This window comes from Vigna unguiculata, chromosome 2 (genome assembly GCF_037176805.1).
Source record: "Vigna unguiculata cultivar grain cowpea cultivar isolate G323 ecotype 2 chromosome 2, ASM3717680v1, whole genome shotgun sequence".
Lineage (NCBI taxonomy): Eukaryota > Viridiplantae > Streptophyta > Magnoliopsida > Fabales > Fabaceae > Vigna > Vigna unguiculata.
The window spans coordinates 25,121,564-25,145,973 of NC_140793.1; the positions used below are offsets into that span (position 1 = coordinate 25,121,564).

Below are 24,410 nucleotides of genomic sequence, written 5' to 3' on the forward strand. Positions count from 1 at the left end.
AAAAATGGAACTGAAAATGAATCAAAATAACAATGGTTAAATATGTTTTTGATTACTCAACTTTTAGTGAAAATTGAAATTAGCCGCTCTCCACAACTTTGGTTCAATTTAGTCCTCCAACTTTGGAATTCTGTGAATTTAGTCCTTTCCACCAAATTTAGTTATAAGGACTACATTCACACAGTTATAAAGTTGGGACTAAATTGGACCAAAATTTTGGAAAGAAACTAATTCTAATTTTTACTAAAAGTTGAGAGACAAAAAACATATTTAACCCAAATAACAAATACATGGACCAAAGACAATGACTTGACGCATGTTTCTATACTGACTTGACACATGGCACGATATTGATGCGATACGTGAAATAAATAATTTTGAAAAATAAATAAATAATTAAAAAAAATAGGAGCTGACATGTGACACATACTTAACGTCGTTAACACCATAATAACGAAATGAGTTAATTGTTACGCATTTTAAAAAATATGGACGTAATTGAGCTTAACATAAATCTGAAATCTATTTGAGATTTTGGTACAAAAACATAGACAAATGAAATATTTTAACCTAAAACATTTTATATTAATTCTACAATTGACATAAATATTAACAATATTGAAATTTTATTCCATTTATATATATTTTTTAAAATCTTCACAGTAAATTAATTTATTGTTGGTGATATATAAAGAATTATAAAATATATAAAAGTAATGTAAAATTTAATTTTTATACACTATATTTTATCATATTATTGATGATAATCATTGACTTACCATGACAATTAATTTTCATGTATATTCAGTAGGTGTATTAGTTAATTTTCAGATATTACTCACTATCACACGTATTTCTACAACCAAACTTTGAAGAATCGAAAAAAAAAGCGATCAAATTAAATCTTATCTTACGGTAATATTTTAAAATATTGAAATCTTGTGAGTTTTATCTTTTCAATGGAATTTTCTTTTTTACATTCAAGAAATAAATTACTCATGATTAGGATGTCAATGGGACGAGTAAGATACAGATAGTAACCTCTTCGTAACCTAATCGCTGATAAATATCTACCTGTATCCGTACCCGTATCTAAACGGGGATCGGTTATGTGGGTACCCACATATTTTTTAATATCTACGGATATTCACGGGTACCCGCGGATATTTACAAAATAAATATTTAATATTTAACAACATATTTTAACCATAAATTTAAATAAAAATACAATGCATGACATCCATAAATTTCAAAGAAAGTTTAAATAACCCATTTAAATAGTATTGTGTAAGAGTTTACAAAGAAATGAAGATTTTTTAAAACCAATTGATAAAAAATAACACCTTCAAAATCAATGTGTTAATGTTTTAATCATGTTTTTTTTGTTTTCTTTAATTTAAACTAGAGTATAGTGGGTACTGATGTCCACGGGTCAGATACTATGATACTCGTACATGTCCTATTAGCATGCGAGTATAAAATATTTTCGTACTTGTTGCCCGTGGCTATCCATCTATAATATCAATTTGGCTTAATTAATGTTTTGGACCCCTAATTTGTTGGTTTGGTTGGTCCCTTTATTATTTTTTTGTTCAATTTGGTCATCTAATTCTTTAAAGAAGTTCAACTTGGTCTCTGTCGTTAATTTGACGTTAATACCATCTCCGTACATGCCACGTGTCACTTTATGAAATTTTAATTTAAAAAAAAAAATTAAACTGCCATGTGTCACGTCATGATTGTGCCATGTGTCAACTTGAGAAATTTTAATTTTTTTTTATTTTTAAATTTAATTTTTATTTTTAAAAGTGCCACGTGGTAGCTCATGATTGTGTCACACGACGGCTGATGATTGTTTTAACATGAATATATAAGTTGTAATTAAGCTTAATTATTAATTTAGTCTCAAATCGGAGAGGACAAAATTGAATCATTTTAAAAATTGGGGTCTAAATTGAATCAAAATTGTAAATAGAATGACTAAATTGAAAACAACCAATGTTAACTTAATACGTGGCACAATCGTAATTTGTCATGTGGCAGATTTTTTTTTAAATAAAAAAAATAAAAAAATTTCCATTTTAACACGTGTCACAATCATAAAGTGACATGTAACAGTTTAATTTAAAAAAAATAATAAAGAAATAAATAAAAATATGTTTATATAATACTAGCGAACACACAGTGTATCCGAATTTTTTAATTTTTATAAAATCAATAATATTTATTTTTAAAATATATATAATTAATTTTAAAATAGTTGTTAAATAAAATAACTGTTTAAAAAAGTTTTTAGAATAACGGTCAAAATAAAAAAATTAAAAAAAAACGGTTATAGAAAAAATAATTATAAAATAATTAATTTTTAAAATAGTGATTAAGGGTAAAATTTGAAAATGAAAAGTGGACACAAAAAGAGGAATCCCCTTTATATATTGTTACAGATATTTCCTTTTTTATTTTCACAACCTTAAACTTGGATGATACAACAATTATAAAATGATTTTATTTTCATGATAAAATTTAACCTTTTCTAATTATGAATTTGGTATGATTTCTCATGTTTTATATTTTTTTAATACATTACTGCTAAAATAATATATATTTCTTATAAATTTTGTTTAATTTTTTTTATAAAAAATACTTACAAATTTTATTATAAAATATAATTAGTAAAAAATTACTATCAATTTTTTTAATATTTTATACAAACATTATTTTAAATAAAATTATAATAAATAATCGTAAATTTTTTAATTTATAAAAAAAATTATTTATTAATGAATTATCTGTTAATTAAATTTTTTATAAAATATGATAAAACAAAATTTATAATGTTTTATAACAAATTTGTAAGAAAAATTATGTGAAATATGAAAAATTCTGGTAGTAATGTGAAATGATTAAGTGTAAACTTATTTGGACTGATGTTAAAATTGTAAAACTTGAAGGTAAAGTTCATGGTGTCTCTGGCACATTAAAACTTGAAGGCACATTAATCTATGGCACAATGTTCACCACTAAGGTGGCAGCATAATTTGAGAAGGCCACCAAAAGATATTCTAACGAGTTATTTACACTTTTCACTTTCTGTGCCGATTCACTAGAACTCTCAGCGTGTCCAACAATGGTAAACACCTCAAAAAATCCTAGTAACACAAATTTGGGGGCTACGAGTGAAAATTGAGAAGATGTTGCCAATTATGATCTTTTGAAGGCTTGTGAAACCTTCCTATTGTTTGGTGATTTTTGCAAGAACTAGTTCCAGGAAGAGCTCATAGCATGGGATCCATGTACCAATGGTGATTAAGGACACTACTGTGAATGATGCAGAGGGAATTTCATAGTTGGGTCCATTTTCATGGTGCTTTGTTGTGCACTTGGTATGAACCAAAGGATAGCAGAAGCTCAAATTTGACTTCTTCAACTTGCTGAATGCTGCAATCCATGCATTTATGACATTACCTTATGCAACAAGTTAATTGTCTTGTATCAAAGACATATACTTTTCATTAAACATGGAATCACAATGAGAGGATTCAACACATTACCTGAGTTCTTTACTTAAAGGTATCCTCAGTTCTTCATAATCCAAGTTGAAGACGTTTAGCAAATACACCATGAAATTTGTTGTGATGCGGAATGTTGCTAGCGTTTTAATTGTCTCATTTCCTGCAAATCATAGTTATTTTTATCCTTAGCTTTTGAAAGTCTCACACCAATTAGATATTAGGTATACATTTAGAATGTATAAACAGATACAAATCTCATCTTATAAGCTAATTTTGTAAAGTTGAATTAAATTTAAAGTACATCTATTAACATGATATCAAAGTTATTGTTAGAGTTTATTATAATGAAATTTGTTGTTTGTTGGACATATTATTTCATTTGTTATCAGATTGTTATAAGATCACCTATTAATGTTAAGTCATATTTATTAGAAGTCTTACATCAACTAGAGATAAGACCGATTTAGAATGGTGATGCATCATATATATATATATATATATAAGTTTTGTATGCTATGTTTCGACAGAGACCTAAGACCGAAGGAAATCCATCAAGGTTTTTTCTCAATTGCTCTCGCATTGAAGAATCCAAATCATAATGCAGCTGGACCAGAAAGATTATAGTGTCCTTTCTTTGATTATTGAAATCCATCAATAGTAGTAGCTAGTTTTAACCAAAGTACTCAGTAGTATGTCTTATAATACTATTGCCTCTGACAAACTGATAAACTTTATGATTGAATCATTGTTTTTTTCTTAGCTTTTAGGATAAGGAATGCATATGGATGCATCAATATCAGCTACAAAAGAAGATAAAAAGACTTTTCTTGCGGCTATAAAGTTGAACATGTGAAAATACAAGTTTCGATGAAATACACGACCTCAATTAAGTAGTTACTAATATATGCATGCCATCCCCATACTAAATTATGGGTTGGTAAGCTTTTACACCTGATTATGCATAACTTAATGGGTCACTCTTAACAATCTAAATGAGTATTTTGTATAAGAAGTGTTGAAGGTATATATATAATATGCACCATTATTGCTCAAGATTGATTACCATAGTATTAGGACACACATCTCATTCTACAAATCTTAGACTATATAAATGTTGTTCTGAGATAAGAGAAGATGCAGGATTTAAAGAAAATTAATGAAAAATAAGGATTAATCGATATTATCAAAAACTTATCGAATAAAAAGTTCCTTATAAAGCCCAGAAACCGAAAAAGTTATATATATTAAATAATTATATTAAGTACTTCACCGATTAAATGTATAAGTCTTTCTTTTATTGGTAACTAGATTAATCCGTCATGTCAAGACTTAATCGATTAAATGCAAAGTGCATAAAATTTTGAAGTTGTATTAATTTAAGAATTTAATGTTTTACTTTAATCGATAAAATTAGACAATTACAAAAATAGAAAAAGAGAAAATTATAAAATTATAAAATTATAAAATTATAAAATTATAAAATTGTAAAATTGTAAAATTATAAAATTATAAAATTATAAAATTATAAAATTGTAAAATTATAAAATTATAAAATTATAAAATTATAAAATTATAAAATTATAAAATTATAAAATTATAAAATTATAAAATTATCAAATTGTCAAATTATAAAATTATAAAATTATAAAATTATAAAATTATAAAATTATAAAATTATAAAATTATAAAATTATAAAATTATCAAATTATCAAATTATCAAATTATAAAATTATAAATTTATAAAATTATAAATTTATAAAATTATAAATTTATAAATTTATCAAATTATAAAATTATAAAATTATAAAATTATAAAATTATAAAATTATAAAATTATAAAATTATAAAATTATAAAATTATAAAATTATAAAATTATAAAATTATAAAATTATAAAATTATAAAATTATAAAATTATAAAATTATAAAATTATAAAATTATAAAATTATAAAATTATAAAATTATAAAATTATAAAATTATAAAATTATAAAATTATAAAATTATAAAATTATAAAATTATAAAATTATAAAATTATAAAATTATAAAATTATAAAATTATAAAATTATAAAATTATAAAATTATAAAATTATAAAATTATAAAATTATAAAATTATAAAATTATAAAATTATAAAATTATAAAATTATAAAATTATACAATTATAAAATTATAAAATTATAAAATTATAAAATTATAAAATTATAAAATTATAAAATTATAAAATTATAAAATTATAAAATTATAAAATTCTAAAATTCTAAAATTATAAAATTCTAAAATTCTAAAATTCTAAAATTCTAAAATTCTAAAATTCTAAAATTATAAAATTATAAAATTATAAAATTATAAAATTGTAAAATTATAAAATTATAAAATTATAAAATTGTAAAATTAAAAAATTAAAAAATTAAAAAATTAAAAAATTAAAAAATTAAAAAATTAAAAAATTAAAAAATTAAAAAATTAAAAAATTAAAAAATTAAAAAATTAAAAAATTAAAAAATTAAAAAATTAAAAAATTAAAAAATTAAAAAATGTCAAATTATCAAATTATCAAATTGTCAAATTATAATTGTTGCTACTCAATCTATAACCTCGATTGTTGCTTAGGAGTACATTATTGAACCAGCATATGAAAATATGAAAATGTAAACATCAAATCATTGTCAAGAAACTTTAAGATCATGTGGTGACCAATGTTTAATACATGCCTCATTAACAAATATTGATCAACGACAAGCAAATTATCTCGACAAAATAAGGAAGAAACAAGTATTTGATTGACTCAAGAGTCATTATTAAATAAAGGTTATTAGTAGAATCAGTAGCAACAACAAATTTGAAGGAATTTGAACAAGTAATCAAGACCAAATCAATAACATCAAAGATCGACTCTGAAGAATAAAACAACCAATTGAATTCTTATGACATGTTTGATTAAAGAAAAGAATACATGACAACATCTCCATAATTGAAGATTGAAGAAGAAAAAGAAGACTTGACAAGATTATATAATTAAAGGTTGGAAAAGAAAATAACATAAGTGACAAAATTTTCATCATGGCAAACTTAACAAAAGACGAGATATTTTCATGAAAGAATCTTAAATAGTAAAACCAAGGACAAAATTGTAAATTATGTAAGTTCTAGTGTATTCTTGTGTATCTATAAATAAGTGCCTTATCGGAGTAAAAGGTAGGGTTGAACGTGTGAGTTTTAGATGCAAGTGTTTGTAAGAGTCTATGAAAAGATTTTATGAAGTAATACTTGTGAAGCTTCAAGTTTTCATTTCAAAGCTTTCTCCTTGATGGAAATTGTAAGTTCTATTTAGTTCTTATTATGTTTAAACTCTTTCTTGTTTTTCTTCTTTCCAATTATTATTCAAATCAACTCATTCTATATGTTCTATCTTTGATCTTGTCAATACTAGTATAAGAGCAAAGTGCTATGAGTATTTGGTTTTCTTGTGAGGGGAATAAATAGATAGACAAATAATAACAATAGATTAATAATTAATGAATTTGTAAGAATATATGAACCTCAAGTTCTTCTTAGATTTAGATTCATAGTTCGTCATGATTAGGGATGTCAAAAAAATTCGTACCCGCGAGTATTCGCGGATAAAACCCGCAACGGGTAAGAAATGGATATTAAAAATGGATACCCGCTACCCGCGGGTACGTGTATTTTTGATACCCACATGTTAACGGGGCGGGTACGAGTATCATAGTATCCGTACCCGTGGATATCCGTACCCGCTAAACTTTAATTCACAAAAGTACCCTTATATATATATATATATATATATATATATATATACACATACATACATACATATTAAAAAACATTCTGGCCTAATTTTTTTTAAGTTGCACATCTTGTCTTCTGTCTTCATTCTTCAAACTTCAAGTATTGGTACGTTGTCTTCTTCCAAGTACACCCCTTGGCATTTTTTGGGCATATACATCAAATCCTATATAGACAATGACGTTTATGGTATGCTTGTTATCAATGATATGATAAAAATAAGAATACTTGGAACGTGGTAATTGAGGTTTATTATTTGTTTATTTTGTTTATTTTGTAGGAATCAATTAGAGTAAGGAACTTTTTGATCAAAACACTAATTAAAGAATTTTCATTTGTGTTTTGAAGGTCATTTTATATTTACTTTTACAATTATTTGGACTTGTATGAACTTGATTTTATTTGAACTTTATTTAAAATTTATGACAATGATGTATTTTATTTTATTTTATTTGAATTTATGATTAAATATTTATTTTTTAAATAATTTTGTAAATACCTGCAGGTACCCGTGGATACCCGCGAATATGAGAAAAATATGTGGGTACCCACATAACGGATATGGGTACGGGTATGGGACGAATATTTATCCAACGGGTAGGGTACAGGGGAGCTACTACCTGTATCCTACCCGTCCCGTTGACATCCCTAGTCATGATCTGTATAAAAAAATTATAAAATTATAAAGTTATAAAATTATAAAGTTATAAAATTATAAATATAGGACTATGAAGTTATAAAATAAAAAATTTTAAAAATTATAAAATTGTAAAATTACGAAATTATAAAATTACCAAGTTATAAAATAATAAAATTATAAAAACTTAAAATTTTAAAGTAATAAAATTATAAAGTTATACAATTATAAAATAAAAAAAATTAAATTTAAAAACTTATAAAATCTGATAATCATAAAATAATAAAGTCCTAAATATATAAAATATAAAATTGTAAATTTATAAATTTATAAATTTATAAATTTATAATATTATAATATTATAAAATATATGTGATGAAAATTAAGAAAGATGACGAGACAAAATAACCATCATATAAGTTAACAATCATGTTACCTATTAAAATAAAATTTTAATCCATAATCTTAATTAAAAAAATTCTAAATTTTTAAAAACTCAATAAATTATAAAAGAATTTATCGGAACTCGATTTAAAATTTTCATATTTATTAAAAACTAACAATTTAATTAAACAAAAAATTAATTAAAATGAGTATATTAATTACTTTTAGTAGCTTTAAAGTGAGAAAACAATGCATTAATTTTTATGTTTGGAAGTACAATTGCTCTTTTCTTTTACCAATAAAACATTAATTTAAATTTTTTAAAAATAAAATAAAGTTGAAAAGGTAGTAAAATATTAACGTGAAAATAAATTGAATGCCACCAACACACTTCTCTTTCGCCTAGTGTCTTTTTGGATTCTTCATTCAATAAACAATGTGCTTAATTACAACTAATAATAACGCGAGTTCAGTTTTCATTCTGAATACTTTTTTATTATTTGCCTGTCTTTTCAAATACATTATATTTGATATATTAATTTTTTAATATATTTTAAAATATCAAAATTGTTGAAAGGGGGAGCTACTTCAACTCATATGAAGATGATTTTGATGATGTCCAAGGCTACACTTCATGTGCATTACCAATTTAGAATTAGTCATGTTTTAGTTAGGCTGTGCATTAGACTGTTTGTATGAAATTATCAGATGTAAATCAAGCCTGCATTAAGTTGTAATTAACCATCACACTCTTGCTTGTGCAATCATAAATTGATTAGTTGTTTAACTAATGGATTAGATGTGAGTACTGCACTAAGGCAGTAAATACACTCACGATAATCGATTAGGTAAATTCCTAATCCATTAATGACAGCAGAGAACTCTGTATAAAAGTTGTTTTCTGAAATCTGTTTTAGTTAGAGAGAAAATTTACAGATCACTGAAATTCATTCTGAGAAACAGCCCTCTGAGAGACACAAAGTTCTTGAGCATTATGGAAGATCATTCAAGTGAAGATTCAAGGAGATTGATGGTTGATTCTACCTTGATGGGTCTAGCTTGAATATAGGAGCAAATTGACAAATATGCACAACATAGGTGTATTCGTTTATTGTTTATTTTGATTATATCTCTCATTACAGTTGCTTCATTGTGTGAAGTGTAGGCCTAGGTGCAATTGCGTGGATGCATTGCTCCTAGGGGGAGTTCTTGATTGGTAGATCAAGTTCTTGGGTTTTAGGTTCTAGAATTATATAGGTGTTCTTGTAATTCTTGGATCCTAATTGTATTAGTGGAATCCTCCTAAGTGGGTTTACTTAGGAGAAGACTGGATGTAGATTCTTTTTGAATCGAACCAGCATAAACTGTTGTGTCTTGGTTTTTCTCTTCTCTTACAATCTTTCTTAATTGCCTTAAACAGTCCATTAACACAGAACTGCGAAATTCATTAATTGGGTTATAAAACTTAAAGACTCTTTCAATATTCAACTTAAACAAGTGAAAGACTCATTAATCAATTCAGATCCCTTTCTGGGTTGAGCTATTAGACATATCTGTTTTTTAACAATTGGCACCAGAGCTGGTTAATCGCACGATAATCGATTAGAGAGATCCTGATATGTCTAATACATCTCAAACCTTTGCTGAAGGGGCATTCATCAACAAGCCACCTCTGTTTGCTGGTGAAAACTACCCTTTTTGGAAAATTAGAATGAAAATTTGTCTTGAATCAGTGGACAAAGGGGTATGGGATGCTGTGGTGAATGGACCTTTTAAACCAATTAAGATAGTGGAAAGAAAAAATGTTCTTAAAGAGTTCTCACAGTGGACTCTTGATGAAAATAAGAGGGCACACTATGATGTTAGAGCCAAAAATATTATATCTTCTACACTAACTTTGGATGAATTTTACAGGGTATCTATGTGTGAATCAGCCAAAGAAATGTGGGATGTCTTGGAAGTAACCCATGAGGGCACGAATGAAGTTAAAAGGGTAAGGAAGAACACTCTCATTCAAGAGTATGAGATGTTCAGGATGAAGTCTAGAGAAAGCATTTGTGATGTGCAAAAAAGATTTACACATATAGTAAATCACCTCCTAGCTCTTGACAAGACTTTTGACAAAGAGGGACTCAATACCAAAATTTTGAAGAGCTTAAATAGGACATGGCAGCCCAAAGTCACTGCAATTTCAAAATCCAGAGATCTCACTAGCATGAACATAGCCACACTCTTTGGGAAACTAAGGGAACATGAACTAGAGCTTGGAAGACTCAAGGAAGAAGAGGATGGAGAAAAGAGGCACACAATAGCCTTGAAGAGTGCTGTAAAATCTGCAGCAAAACTGAAGAAAGCAGAATCTGCAAATGACTCTAATGATGATTATAACTTTGACAGTGAAGCTTTGAGACTAATGGTAAAGGGGTTCTCAAAATTTCTAAAGTACAAGAACAAATCTAACAGTAATTCTGCAGAAATTAAAAGATCCTCTAGGAAGCAAGAAAAACATGTTCCAACCTACTATGAGTGTGGAAAAATGGGACACATCAAACCTGAATGCCCTATCCTCAAGCTGAAGCAAAAACTAAAAGAGAAAGGTGAGGCAGATAAGCACAAGAAGAAAAGGAAAGCTTACAATAGTGACTATAGCTCATCCAGTGAATCTGATGGAAGCATTGAGGAAGAGACCAACCTCTGTCTTATGGCTGGAACAAGCTCTTCTAAGAGCAATGTGAGTAGTTTCAACTCCAATGATGATGAAAATAACTACTATGAATTACTTGATGCTTTTAATGAATTGCATAAGGAAGCCACAAAATTGCAAAAGTCAAATAATTAGCGTAGAGGAGAAATTAAATGGCTTGAAGGTAGAGTAAAGCAACTAGAAGAGGAAAATGAAAATATGATAACAAGTCTTGAAAAACTAGAGAAATCTAAGAAACACTCTAGGTCCAAAGATGACACAAGCTCTCCCAATGTGAAAAATACCCAGGACAGCTAGAAAAGATAGATTACCTAATGAAAACTCTCTCAAAATTCACTTTGGGAAGATCAAACCTTGATGCAGTGTTAAGATCTCAAAGGAGTGTGCTTAATAAAGAGGGAATAGGTTACAGTGGCAAATCTAATCCATTAGGCACCAGAAATTTTCTAAATATGAGTAAACCAACATCTGTCATTTGCTCCTACTGTTCTGAACTTGGTCATGCATCAAATTCCTGCTATTTTAAAAATTGTGGGGTTCCTAAAGGAGAGTACATATGGGTACCTAAAGGAACACCTCAAACCACTAACATGAAAGGACCCAAGTTCAATTGGGTACCTGCATCTTCTCTTTAATCTTTGTTTCAGGTGTGTCTTGATGCAAGGAAAACAATGTAGCTTCTATATAATGGATGCTCAAGACACATGAAAGGAGATGTGAAGAACTTCTGCAGAATATCTTACAAAGCCAATTAATGGTCATGTTACAAGAGGTGATAATAACAAAGGTCAAATTTTAGGCATTGCCAAGGTGAAAAGTTCCTCTTCTATTGTGATCAAGTATAATTGTTGGTTGAAGTACTCCCATATTTTGATTTAACTGCATGTTTGTTCACTAAAAAGGAAGTAAAATGTGCAGTTTTTTCATATTTCTGCATAAATTAATCCATTAGGTAATTCTCTAATGGATTATCGTTTTCCTACTATGGCTAATTTGTTGCTTCTGAATACTACATAATTCATTAGATTAGTCATCTGCTAGTACTGTAATGCTTAACTGCCTGTATGAACTATGATATTCCTGCTGTTAGATCTGTTTATCCATCCCATTGGTCTTGATTTCTATTTGCTCTATACTTCCTGATATCGCTGTCGTTAGACGATCAAATTACCACTACTTTAGCAACTTCAGTATTGCCAGTTAGTAGTGAACAAAATAGTTAGGGTTAAGATAACCCTGAGTCGTCTCACAACGAATACGGAATTGATCTCAAATATTTGATTCTTAAAAATGCAATTAAAACTAGAAATTATAAAAATGGGGGGTTTTGATATGCAAAGAAAATGACACGGAAGATTGTAAACACAATAATAGTAAATAAGTCAATTCCACTGCTTTTTCTAAATAAGATTCTTCATTGGTTATCTAGAGATTATTGTTAAATTAATTATTGTTGTTGGTTTACAAATAAATCAATGTAAAGACTCAATTCATTTGTTGGCATCCTCACTTTTAATCAAAGTACAGTCTCAATTAAAAGTGAGAATTGTTAGATTGTCCATAGTAAATTTAATCAAAGTACAGTCTCAATTAATTTTACTATGCCTAATCATGTCTATTCCTTTGTTTCTTTACCAAATAGAAAACTTAATTAATCAAAGTAAAGTCTTGACTAATTTTAGTTAAAGTAATTACCTCTAATCAAATTAAAGTCTCAATTATTGGCAAAAACTTATTTAATCAAATGAAAGTTTCTAAACAAAATCAAAGTAAAGTCTCAATTTAATTTAAAAACCTTTTAACTCATATGATTAACATGTATGTAGATTTAAAATCATTATTTTCTATTCGATTAAGAAGCAAAGGACATAGATAAACAAAAACCACAACAATAATCAAAATAACAAAACATATAAATTCATCTAACCTCAGAATCCATTTAAGAAATTACAGTGGAATCAACCCTAAAAGCTTAGCCCTCCATGGCTTTGATGGAATACATGATGATATGAAGGAAAGAAAATAAAAGAAAGAATGAGAGATGTGGTGGAGACGGTATCTGCCAAAACCAGAGAGTTCTAAGTGTCTAAGCTGTAAGTTGTAAATTGTCAGTCGTAAGTCGTACCGCTTCTGCTCCCTTAAGTCTCTTTATATAGGCTTCCACTGGACTTTGGGCTTTATCTGTCAGTTGCTAAAATCTTTTATTTTTATTTAATTAATTAGCAACTTAATTGCTGTCCAATTTCCAATTCTGCCCCTCTCATTTAACCATATTTGCAGTTTTGACCAGAGTTGACTGTTGACTTTGACCAGTTGACCAGAGTTGACCAGTTTGACTGTCCTATCAGATGCTGACACGTGGCGCAAAGTACTCTCTTTCTCCAGAATTAGGGTTTGCTGCTCCTTCCTCCTTCCTCCCTTGGCTGCGTAGGTGCAATGACGGTGGCTGCTGCCGTTTTCCGGCGAACTCTTCTTCTCCGATTTGGTGCACGGTGTGCGACAATGGTGGCGCATTGCGGTCTGGCTCGCGTGAGAATCTGCAGGTTCGTGAACGGTGTGTGCGGATCTGGCTCGTGGAAGAGATTGCTGGATGCGGCTGCCATGGTTGAGGCGCGATGGTGGTCGGAAAACAAGCTTCCATGGTGGCTGACGGAGATGGCGGCGGCGGCTGCCGTGTGGAGGGTGGAAGGGAAATTAGGGTTAGGGTTTCATGTGTGAGATGGAGGAGATGATGACATGGCAAGATCTGAGTGGTAAATTTGGTGAGTGGAGGATTATGACACGTGGCAGCTTATGGTTGGCTAATTTTAAAAGGTGGGGATTGCCACATGGCATGATCTGGTTGAGTGGAGTTTAAGTGGTAGGAGGGGTGCAACTTAGTGAAAACTAGGGGTGCATAACAGGTTTTTGTAACTTTGAATATTTCAAAATCACACTATTAATTGACCAAAAATAAATTCCAGCTGCATTAACAAACGTTAGAATATCCAATAATATTTTATGCAACTAAAATCAATTTTTACGCCACTTTTACCAAACTTACTCAATAAATCCAATAATCACAAATCCTAATTAAATCAATCTTTTAGCACATAAAATTCAATTAAATCCCCAAATTTAAATATTAAATGAGGGCAAAAATTTGAACTCATCACTTCCATAACTTTCTGCACTACTGATTTAAACTGATATTGCAATACTTAATTGCTGATTTGATTTATGGCTGTCTGCACTCTGATGTTAACCTGTGCTACTGATTTCACCTACTGCGTTGTTAGTATTGTCATACTTTGTATTGTTACTTTGTGATGTTCATGGTATGTGCTGGTTTGGTTGTGTTACACCCCTATGCTCTTTTTGCTAATGTCAAAAGGGGGAAAAAGCTATTTGTTTCTGTATTGCAGGACACATAATGCTGCTATGTTACAGGACATATTTTGGCCATCATCAAAAAGGGGGAGATTGTTGAAAGGGGGAACTACTTCAACTCATATGAAGATGGTTTTGATGATGTCCAAGGCTACACTTCATGTGCATTACCAGTTTAGAATTAGTCGTGTTTTAGTTAGGCTGTGCATTAGGCTGTTTGTATGAAATTATCAGATGTAAATCAAGCCTGCATTAAGTTGTAATTAACCATCACACTCTTGCTTGTGCAATCATAAATTAATTAGTTGTTTAACTAATGGATTAGTTGTGAGTACTGCACTAAGGCAGTAAAAATACACTCACGATAATCGATTAGGTAAATTCCTAATCCATTAATGACAGCAGAGAACTCTGTATAAAAGCTGTTTTCTGAAATCTGTTTTAGTTAGAGAGAAAATTTACAGATCACTTAAATTCATTTTGAGAAATAGCCCTCTAAGAGACACAAAGTTCTTAAGCATTCTAGAAGATCATTCAAGTGAAGATTCAAGGAGATTGATGGTTGATTCTACCTTGATGGGTCTAGCTTGAATATAGGAGCAAATTGACAAATCTGCACAACATAGGTGTATTCGTTTCTTGTTTATTTTGATTGTATCTCTGATTACAGTTGCTTCATTGTGTGAAGTGTAGGCCTAGGTGCAATTGCGTGGATGCATTGCTCCTAAGGGGAGTTCTTGATTGGTAGATCAAGTTCTTGGATTTTAGGTTCTAGAATTATATATGTGTTCTTGTAATTCTTAGATCCTAATTGTATTAGTGGAATCCTCCTAAGTGGGTTTACTTAAGAGAAATTGATTAATTGAGTTATAAAACTTAAAGACTCTTTCAATATTCAACTTAAACAAGTGAAAAACTCATTAATCAATGAAGATTCCTTTTTGGGTTGAACTATTAGACATATCTGTTTCTTAACAATAATTAATATACACAACACTTTAAGACAACAAAAATAATGAAACAATGAAATAATGTTATACTTATTTAACTTCTACATTAAAACATTATGTGAATTACATATATATGTCTTATTTTTTTGTGGGGTTTGTAATTCTTCTTAAGAGTTAAGGTCTGAAAAATATTTTTAGTTGATTGATTAGTTTCTTACTTTATTGATTTGTTGTCCCAATTAATCACATTAAATTTGTTAGACACCTTCAAATTCATTTCTAAATAATATATTTATTCATGATTATGATATAAATTTGTATACTTATATAAGTCAAATATATTTTAATTTATTTACTTATATCTGTATATTATTGTTTGAAATTAATTTAATTTATTTGATAATATTGGTGTCTTATTATTTTAAATTAGTGTTAAATAATAATATTTGTTAAAATTTGTTTAAAGTTGCTAAAGTTCTACTATATATTTATTTACTAACAGAAATATTTACACATTTTATAAATATAATATAACTAAAAATATAAATAGGAAACTTTATCTATATTTTCAATTAACAACTTAACAATTAATATATAAATTAATGTTTACCAAATACATGCATTTAGTAAACCAAACTTACAACTCTCAATATTCTCACGTGAAAATCTAACGTTTTCAAAATAAAATAAAGTTTTATTATTATTATTTTTTACTTCCATTAAATAATTTCACACAATAATGAATTAAAATATTGAAAACTGTAACGAGCACTCTTTCTAGAAAACTCATAAATAATTTGTAACAATCATTTTAACCATTAAGATATAATTTAATCATTTCCAATTTAATCATTTCCAGTAATAACACTATTTTTTCAAAAACGATTATCGCAGGTAATTATGATTCTCAAATATTAAAAAAATAATTTTACATTCTTAAAACTAAACTCAGCATTGTTTACACAATTTTCTATGATTTATCCTCTGACACAAAATGTAATAAAATATTGAAAGCCCTGAAATTAATTAATAGGAGAAATGATTTTTATAAATAACTGAATAGAAACAGATTATTTGCTTAACGGGAAACAAATAGAATAATATTGAGAATTCTCATTTTATCTGTTTTTTCAGTTTAATTGGACCTATCCATTTTACACAGCTGGCACAAAGATATGGTGTGTCCACGTCTTATTGGATCCAAAAATCCAACAAGGCCACATAACCGACAAGTTCGGCCCACTCGGTTCCTCCCAATGTTCTACACACAAAATCGAAACCCCAGAATCATAGCGCACACAAAGCTCTCTCCTTATAAACTCTTACCAAACCCAAAGTACACACTCACTCGCACACGGCGCCGTATTCTTCACAACAAACCCAACCCAGCCCAACCCAACCTACTCTTTCTCTCTCCGCCGTTGAACAACCCTCCCTCCGCGGCTGCACCGTGCAACCTCGGTTCGAGCGGAAGACCAGAAGACCAACTGCAGGAGGTGGTTTTGGTTGCAAATGGCGACCACCGCAAGCCCCGACGTCGCCGATGGCCCTGTGATGAGCCTAATCAACAAGCGAATCCGCGCCTTCCGCAAGAAGATGAACCGCATCGTCGCCATGGAAGAGGCCGTCTCCCAGGGGAAAACATTGAACAAGGAGCAGGAAGAGTTTCTCCGCACCAAACCCTCTATTCTCGCCCTCATCGACGAGTTCGAGAAGCTTCGGCAGCCCCTCGCCTCTGCGGTAGCCGAGGAACTCCAGGGAGCGGCGCCGAACGCGCGAAGCGCTGAAGCCCCAACCCAAACCCTAGCAGAAAGCTCTGGCTCGTTCGAGCAGCCGCCGCCGCAGCACACAGGGGATGACGTTGTCGTGGAGGACCTCCTCAACCTGCTCTACTTCGGGTCGCTCTTCGATGTCAAGAGCGACTTCGCCTCCACCATGCTCACCCGGACGCACGAGCGCGGATGCTGCTTGACCTACGACTACGTCACCGACGACGCTACCGATCTGCTTGGCGAGAAGGACTTGGATTCGATCTCCACGTTGCGTGGTCTGCTCGTTTCTCGGCCCGCCGACTCCAGCTTCTCCCACAAGAACGCGCTGCAGCGCTGCGTAGAACACGCCAAGCTGTGGCTTGCCAAGTCGGAGCAGTCCATCGGGCCTGATGCTGATGTTACTTGTATGGTTCTGTTCTATTTCTCGTGTGTTTTTGGTGTTTTTTTGTTTGTTTTGGTTGTTAACTTGTTACTATTTCTGGTCCTTTTGGTTTCGATTTTTGTAGATGCTGGATTGCGGGAGAAGTTGAATAAGATAATGTCTTCGGAGTACTTCACTACTACTCCTGAGATGAAGGCTCCGGTTGAAGTCGCCGCGGCTGCTGCTGGGGGGAATTACGTTTCTTTCCATGTTCCCGTGCATGGGTCTGTGGTTCCGGTTGAAGTGGAACAACCTGTTTATCAGCCTCAGGAGAAGGTATAATTATAATGTTGCTGGATTTTTTTTCTTTGAAGTTTTTGTTTGGATATGTGTAGCTTGCATTTGAAGTTGGTTGAGTTAATTTCATGGGTTGGACTTTCTGTGTGGTGCTTTGGAAAAAAAAGCTTAAATTTTTTGGGCTGCATTATGAGTGAGGATGTCCTAGCTGTCAATATTAATTCAGTTGGCTGGACAAAATGCTGTTTGAAACTAATAGAACTTTTGTTGAATGGCATTTTTGGTCTATGGTTGTACAGGTAAGAGGGGAGGGATATTAGAAGGATGCTTGGTAGTTGGTTTGTTGTAATTCTTCGGCTGATAAATAGGGTCAGGCAACATTGAATTATAATTTCATTGTCTTTATTAGTTTCGTAGAAAACCCCGTTAGTTCTTATGTGATGTTGCTCTTTTATTCATGAGCTTTGAAGTTATTCAAGAATGCCTATAGATGAATAAGCACACGCTTCCTTTTCCCTATAACTCGGAGAATGTAGTTGTGAAGTTAAGAATAAGCTGTTGAGTTGTGCTGGTGGTGAAGAAAGCGTAGAAGTTGGGAAATTACTCATTAGCTTCTAAATTGCGGGTGGGGGTTTGGTATATACTGTACTCTGCTTAAGCTATAAAAGGTTTCGAGACTATGATTAATTTGTTTTCTATCTTGAATCTTGAATTATGAATTTTTAGAAATGTATAATTATGTTATAGATGTATGTGTAATAATCACAATGTAGGCTTATGCAATAAATGTGTCACGAATCAGCACTTGATATGTTCGGAGACACCTTGCAGTAGTTAAAGGACGTGTAAATACACACATCTTGAAGTACATTGTTACTATGCATATATTGATTCATTTGAATTTTGTTCTACACATTAAATCTGCAATAAGTGCATAACAACCACAATGAAAGCCTTATCTATCTAGGTGAATGCCTGCAAACCTAGCAAAATTTTAGTAACATTTATAACCATTATTGTTATAAAGTATGCACATGAAGAGGCTCTGATCTGTCTCGTTCCTGTTGCTTTCAGATGGTATTTCATGCAGGTGTGTCTAAATATTTTCTGTTTGTGATTTTCTTTGATCATCTGGGAACTATCTTTTTGGAGTGGACAAAAGTTATTTTCCATTTGTTTTCGAATTAGATTATAATGAAGAGACCTTGTTCCAATAATTGTTTGAGTAATTAAATTTATATCCATGAATGTTGTGTCTTTGACTATAGGAAGTTTTGTTATAAAGTTGCCATGTCCTATTGTGGTAGTAGATTTTACATTGGCTGCCATTTTATGGTGGTGGTTTGTTGGCTTTTTGTGTGATGGCTGCTTTTTATGTAGTGGCCTTGGTGAAAAAGCAGTAGTTATGACAGGAATGGAATAATAGTAAAATATGAGGACGATAAAAGAGAGGTGAACTGGTGGAAATCTGATGAGAGAAAGAGTAGAGAATCTGGGTTGGACATTTTCATCTGAGTCCAGTTCTACATTTAAAAACCCTAAATACCTGATCGAGTTCTAGCTCCAAACTTTAAATACGCTAAAATCCCAATCCAACCCATGCCCAACCATTAAAAATAGACTCCAACTACATGATGGCCAACGACCATGTGATTACTTATGAGTACCCCTTAATGTTTGGTTCCATCCTGTGATGCCTGACAACTACAATTTCCATTTTCTTCCGTTCTCTGACACACTTACCTGTTTCTCACTCCCAATTATTTATCCTATTTTCTTTGATTCAACCTCTCTTCTTTGATCTTGTTCTTGTTTCTCACTGCCTCAACCTTGCTCTTTTCTGACTTGGCCACCTCTCGACCTCTGTTTTATCCCCTTTGATATTTATGACTATTTGACTCTACCTTTGCATTGCAGCAATACACACTTGCCATGGTTCTGTCATGATGAGCTGCTACATCATCCGCCATTGTCTACGGTGAATTTTTGGCAGTTTTCCATCAATAATTCTAGTTATATTTAATGCTTGCAATTTCGGTGTTAGCTATGCCTTGTTGTTAAACTTTGGTTCACATATTTGAGTCTTTTTGCCATGCTTGACATCTTATAACCGGGTACTTGCTCTTTTATATTGTAATCAGAAATCCTTTTTTTCGGGTATTATGCTCCATGCTTCCAGCTATTAAATGCTGTTGCATTACCTGTTTCTAAGTGGTGAGTTAGTGTTGATATGGTTAAATTTTTTGTCTTAGGGGTTACTGAAAGAATCTCAATAATGGATTGCTACTTGGCTATCTATGTACAGAATTATTTTAGAGGGCTTGGGAGGGAACCCTCCTTCCACTGAAGTGCTAACTGTGAATGACTTATAAATTATAACTTACTAGGGAATCTCTTGGAAATTGTTATACCGAAGTCCTATAAGTGGGTTTGTGTATATGCTTATTGCACTAAAAAGTTCCAAGCCACAGTTAATCTGGTTATGAGTGTGCAAATGCAGTTTTTTTTGTCTTTTCAATTTGAATGGTGATACTAGAGTATTGTGCAAAATGTAGTTGACACTATGGTAGTTGAATGGTGAATCGTATCATGTATTGGAGAACTTATGTTTTGTATCATAAATCGTTTTGTAAAATGTAATTAATAATAACAATTACATTAAAATAGAGTGCTTATATAGCAAAGGTGTCAAAATGGGTCGGACTTGATGAGCCGACTTGCTAAACCTGACATAGAAAGGTGGATTGGGTCATGTGTTTGGACCCGTCTACCCGCCAACCCGAGAGACCCGACCGCCAACTCACTACATCACGGGCCAACCCGCTCCAACACAACCAGAAATGAAAATTCAAAATAAAATCAGAAGAACGAAAAGGAGAAGTTGCATGTTGAAGTAGGAGGAACCCTAATGACTACAATGAACGAAAAGGAGAAGTTGCATGTTGAAGTAGGAGGAACCCTAATGACTACAATGATTTAACGGTGTTGGTATTGAGTGGAAGGAGAGCGGCGGTTCTAGCTCCAACGACTTCGATTAAGAACCCTAATGGAGGGTCTGAAGAACGAGAAAGAGAAGTTGTGAAGGAGAACCCTAATGGCGACTTTGATTAGGAACCCTACTGACGACGACAATATCAATGGTAATGGCCTTAACAGGTTGAACGGTGGCATGACCATGGTGAATGATGATGGACTTTTATGTGGTGGCTGTCTGCCCGGAGTAATGAAGGAGAGCAAGAAGCTTCTAGGGTTTTTAGTAATTAGAAAATAGGTATGGTGGGCCTGGCCCAGTCCACGTTTACAGTCTTTGCACACATATGTTTACTCTCTTCAACAAGATAAATGTCTAAAAAAACAAGGGGGGGGGCCAGCCCGCCCATATGCGGGACAAGTTCAAGTTCTTAACCCATTTATAGATGTCAGGTTGGCTTGGCTCAACCTGATTTTGTCTGGCCAGAAACGGGATGGGTTGATCTGTTTTGACAACTCTATTATTTAGTTTGAAATTAAGTTAATATTATAATGATTGGATTGGGTTAGGTTTTATAATATATTGGTTGATAAATATTTGACCAAAAAAATAAATTTTTGGCTGTAGTGACTATTTTGGTAGTCACTTTTTTTTCCTTTTGGCTTAATTTTGAAGGGAGTTACCATTTAGTAACTGGGTTTTGAATGTTTTAAACTTAATGGGCTAAACTTTTAGGTTAAAAGCATGTCCATTTCCAGCCCACTAAAAAACCTAGAATATCCTTCTTTACTCATGAGCGCGGAAGGGCGGGTCATGGCTGCCATGTTGATGCCTTGAGAGTCGCCACCGCAAGGCACCGCCATTGCACCACGAGGCACTATGAGATCTGTCGTTGAAAGAGCAAGAATAGCATCTGTGAGAGGTGCCACAGCGAGTAACATCTCTGCATATGCTATGATTCAAGTTGTGATTCAAAGCGATTCATTTGATTCAAAAATCAAATCGTTTGATATGAACACGATACAGGAGTAAAAACAATTCTTTGAACGATTAGTATCGCAGAACTGGAGGATAGTAACGTATGATTCGTAACGTGAATTGTAGTGAAGTTTTGTAAGTTGGCTCAACTGTTTGTTCCTCTCAAATAACTAGTTATCTTATTATGTATGTGCAAAGATGTAAGCTTAAAGTTACATATTTATCTTAGATGTAAGCTTAAAGTTTGATGACAGTTGACTACACTAGACAGCCAAATGTGCTTTTTATTGGTTGACTTCCAGATGATTATTAACAAGAAATAAATAATGTTTCATCACTGGCTGAGGTTTTCGTATACTGTCCTTTTGTTGAAATTTAATAATACATTTTAAATTTTACTTGGATTAGTTTTATTGAACAGTCATTGTTATAAACAGCAAGTCTTGTTCTCTTCGTGATTGGAATTCCAATGGATGACTTAGAGCACATCTAGCACTTATTTGTTAACAAATTATTACTCTGATATTCTTAATTTTGTAAACTTTTATCTATTTAATCTGTAAGACCTGGTGTCTTTAAAATTTATTGGAGTATTGTAGAAAAGTAAGAAATTTTCTTAGGCTGTCTTTTATTATGCTGAACAGAGTAGTTCAAATGGCTGTTTTTTGTATGCATTTGTTGGTTGGGCAGTTGTGTCAAAATTATCTATATTCTAGGTTGGTGAGGGGGGTTGATTTTTAAAAGAGTAGTATTCTCTGATGTGTATTTAGCACAGCTCCTTGTTTGGAAACCTTTGTCCGTGAAGTTGTTGTACTACGAACCTGATTACTAAACCAGTTTGTTTCCTCTTGGTTTTTTGTTTAAAGGTGTTCGTCAGCATATAGGCATGCCATTCTTTGGGGTTCAATTCCAAAATTATGGTCTGGCGCAAGAATTCTTAGGAAGAATGACAGTACTCACACCTTAGTTTGACCAATTCCGAAGTTTTGGCTCCTTAACATCTTAGAAAGATTTCTTAGTTGTGTTTCTGCACCTTGTTCAATTCCAATGTATGCTTTTAGCTGTTTGGGATTTTCATTTAATCTTTGAACAATACATCTTTTATTAGTAGTACATTTTTTATTATGGTTTGAAGTTTCAGTTACTCCATTTGAATAAATAGTTTCTATTTTTACTATCATCTTCCTTCTTTTTTTGCAACATTTTTTCAATGATACAAATGTGATTGGCTGGTTTAGTATTATAATTGCATAACTCCGTTTCCTTATGAAGTTTGTATCTGTTTTTCAACTCTTATTTCGGCACGTTCTTCTCTGAAATATGACAACCCTTTATTTTACAATCTTCGTGATTGAAGCTAAAAAAGAAATTTGGATGCTGCATACTTTTGGCTTAGAAGTTCCATATGCTTTTTGTAGGATGAAGGAACTACAAATTTTCAAGTTCATGGATCCGAAGACGATCACACTGATCCTGAAGGAGAGCTTCAGAAGGTTTGTATAATTTGGGTGGATATTTGACTGAGTTTGAAGTAGATGTAACGCTGAAGATATTTTGTGACTGCAGGATGAGGTAGAAGCAGAAAATGCAAATGAAGTGGTGTCAATTCAACAGGAACAGAGCAACCCACAAGCGGATGCAGAGCAGAATGAACGAGATTTGGAGGCAAAGGAGCAGCAGTCATATCCGAGGAGGGGGGGTTATCAGAACCATAGAGGCGGTCGTGGGGGAGGTGGTCGCAGGGGTGGTGGCTATTCAAATGGGCGTGGAGGTCGAAGTGGTGGTGGCAGAGGAGGCTACCAAAACGGGCGCAATTCATACTACGACCAGCCTGGAAATTATTATCCAAGGAACTACTATAACAACAGAGGAAGAGGAGGCAGAGGTGGTGGATATTACAACAACCATGGTGCGGGTGGTCAAGTTAATCATGTGGCAGGTGACGTGGGGGTGCATTAATGATGAATTATGGGTTGTTTATAGTGCTTATTACTGTCACTATTTAGTGGTAAACCAATTTTTATTCGCCTGCCATGAAACATGTTTTGAACAATTTTGTTTTGACACTTGAAGCGCCGTCGTCTAGATTCCACCATTTTGTAGTCCAGTGGTTAGTGTGGACCTTTGTCCGAAATCTCACAGGAAGAAACTATGCGAATGTCTAATGTTCTGGTTCTGGGATCTTCTCTTCTTTAGGCAGCTAGATGTTTCCGTTGCACTTTAATTATACAGTGGGTTCTACCTCAGGGCACAAATTGCAAAAGCAGTGCTTTGTTAGGCATGTTACAACTACTGTCTGTGTTGGGTATTTTTTCCTCCTCCAACAACCATCACGTTTTCCCATGTTAAATGATACAATATTCGTTGATATGAAGATTTTAGCCGATGGTTTGGATGAGTAGATGTGTGAATCTGTGCACAGATGAAACCCATTCAATTATGTTAGTACTTATAATCTAATGTTTTTATTGTTAGTGACAACTAAAATCAAACTCATAATCTGTTATTTTAAATGAAAACTTAAACATTTCTTTTACATCCATAAGTCTATTAGAGATGTATTTCGTGTAATAATTGACTATATAAAGTGAACCTTGAAGAGGGGTATGAGACTATGCCTAGTGCAAAAAACACGGTTAATATTCTGAGCCAACTTAAAGCTTTA

General features: G+C 31.9%; 1 protein-coding gene across 2 annotated transcripts; it reads left to right on the forward strand.

Annotated features, from left to right (window-relative positions):
* Positions 1-16,664: 16,664 nt before the first annotated feature.
* On the forward strand, positions 16,665-24,119 carry LOC114173375 (glycine-rich protein). 2 transcript variants are annotated; one of them, XM_028057719.2, is made up of 4 exons: positions 16,669-17,542; positions 17,645-17,835; positions 23,164-23,238; positions 23,312-24,119. In XM_028057719.2, exons 1-4 carry the CDS (start codon positions 16,879-16,881, stop codon positions 23,702-23,704), a joined length of 1,323 nt encoding a protein of 440 aa, XP_027913520.1. In that variant the 5' UTR covers positions 16,669-16,878; the 3' UTR covers positions 23,705-24,119. The 2 variants fall into 2 exon arrangements, with proteins under 2 accessions (XP_085526042.1, XP_027913520.1); XM_085669916.1 differs by having other exon boundaries at positions 16,665-17,835.
* Positions 24,120-24,410: the final 291 nt, after the last annotated feature.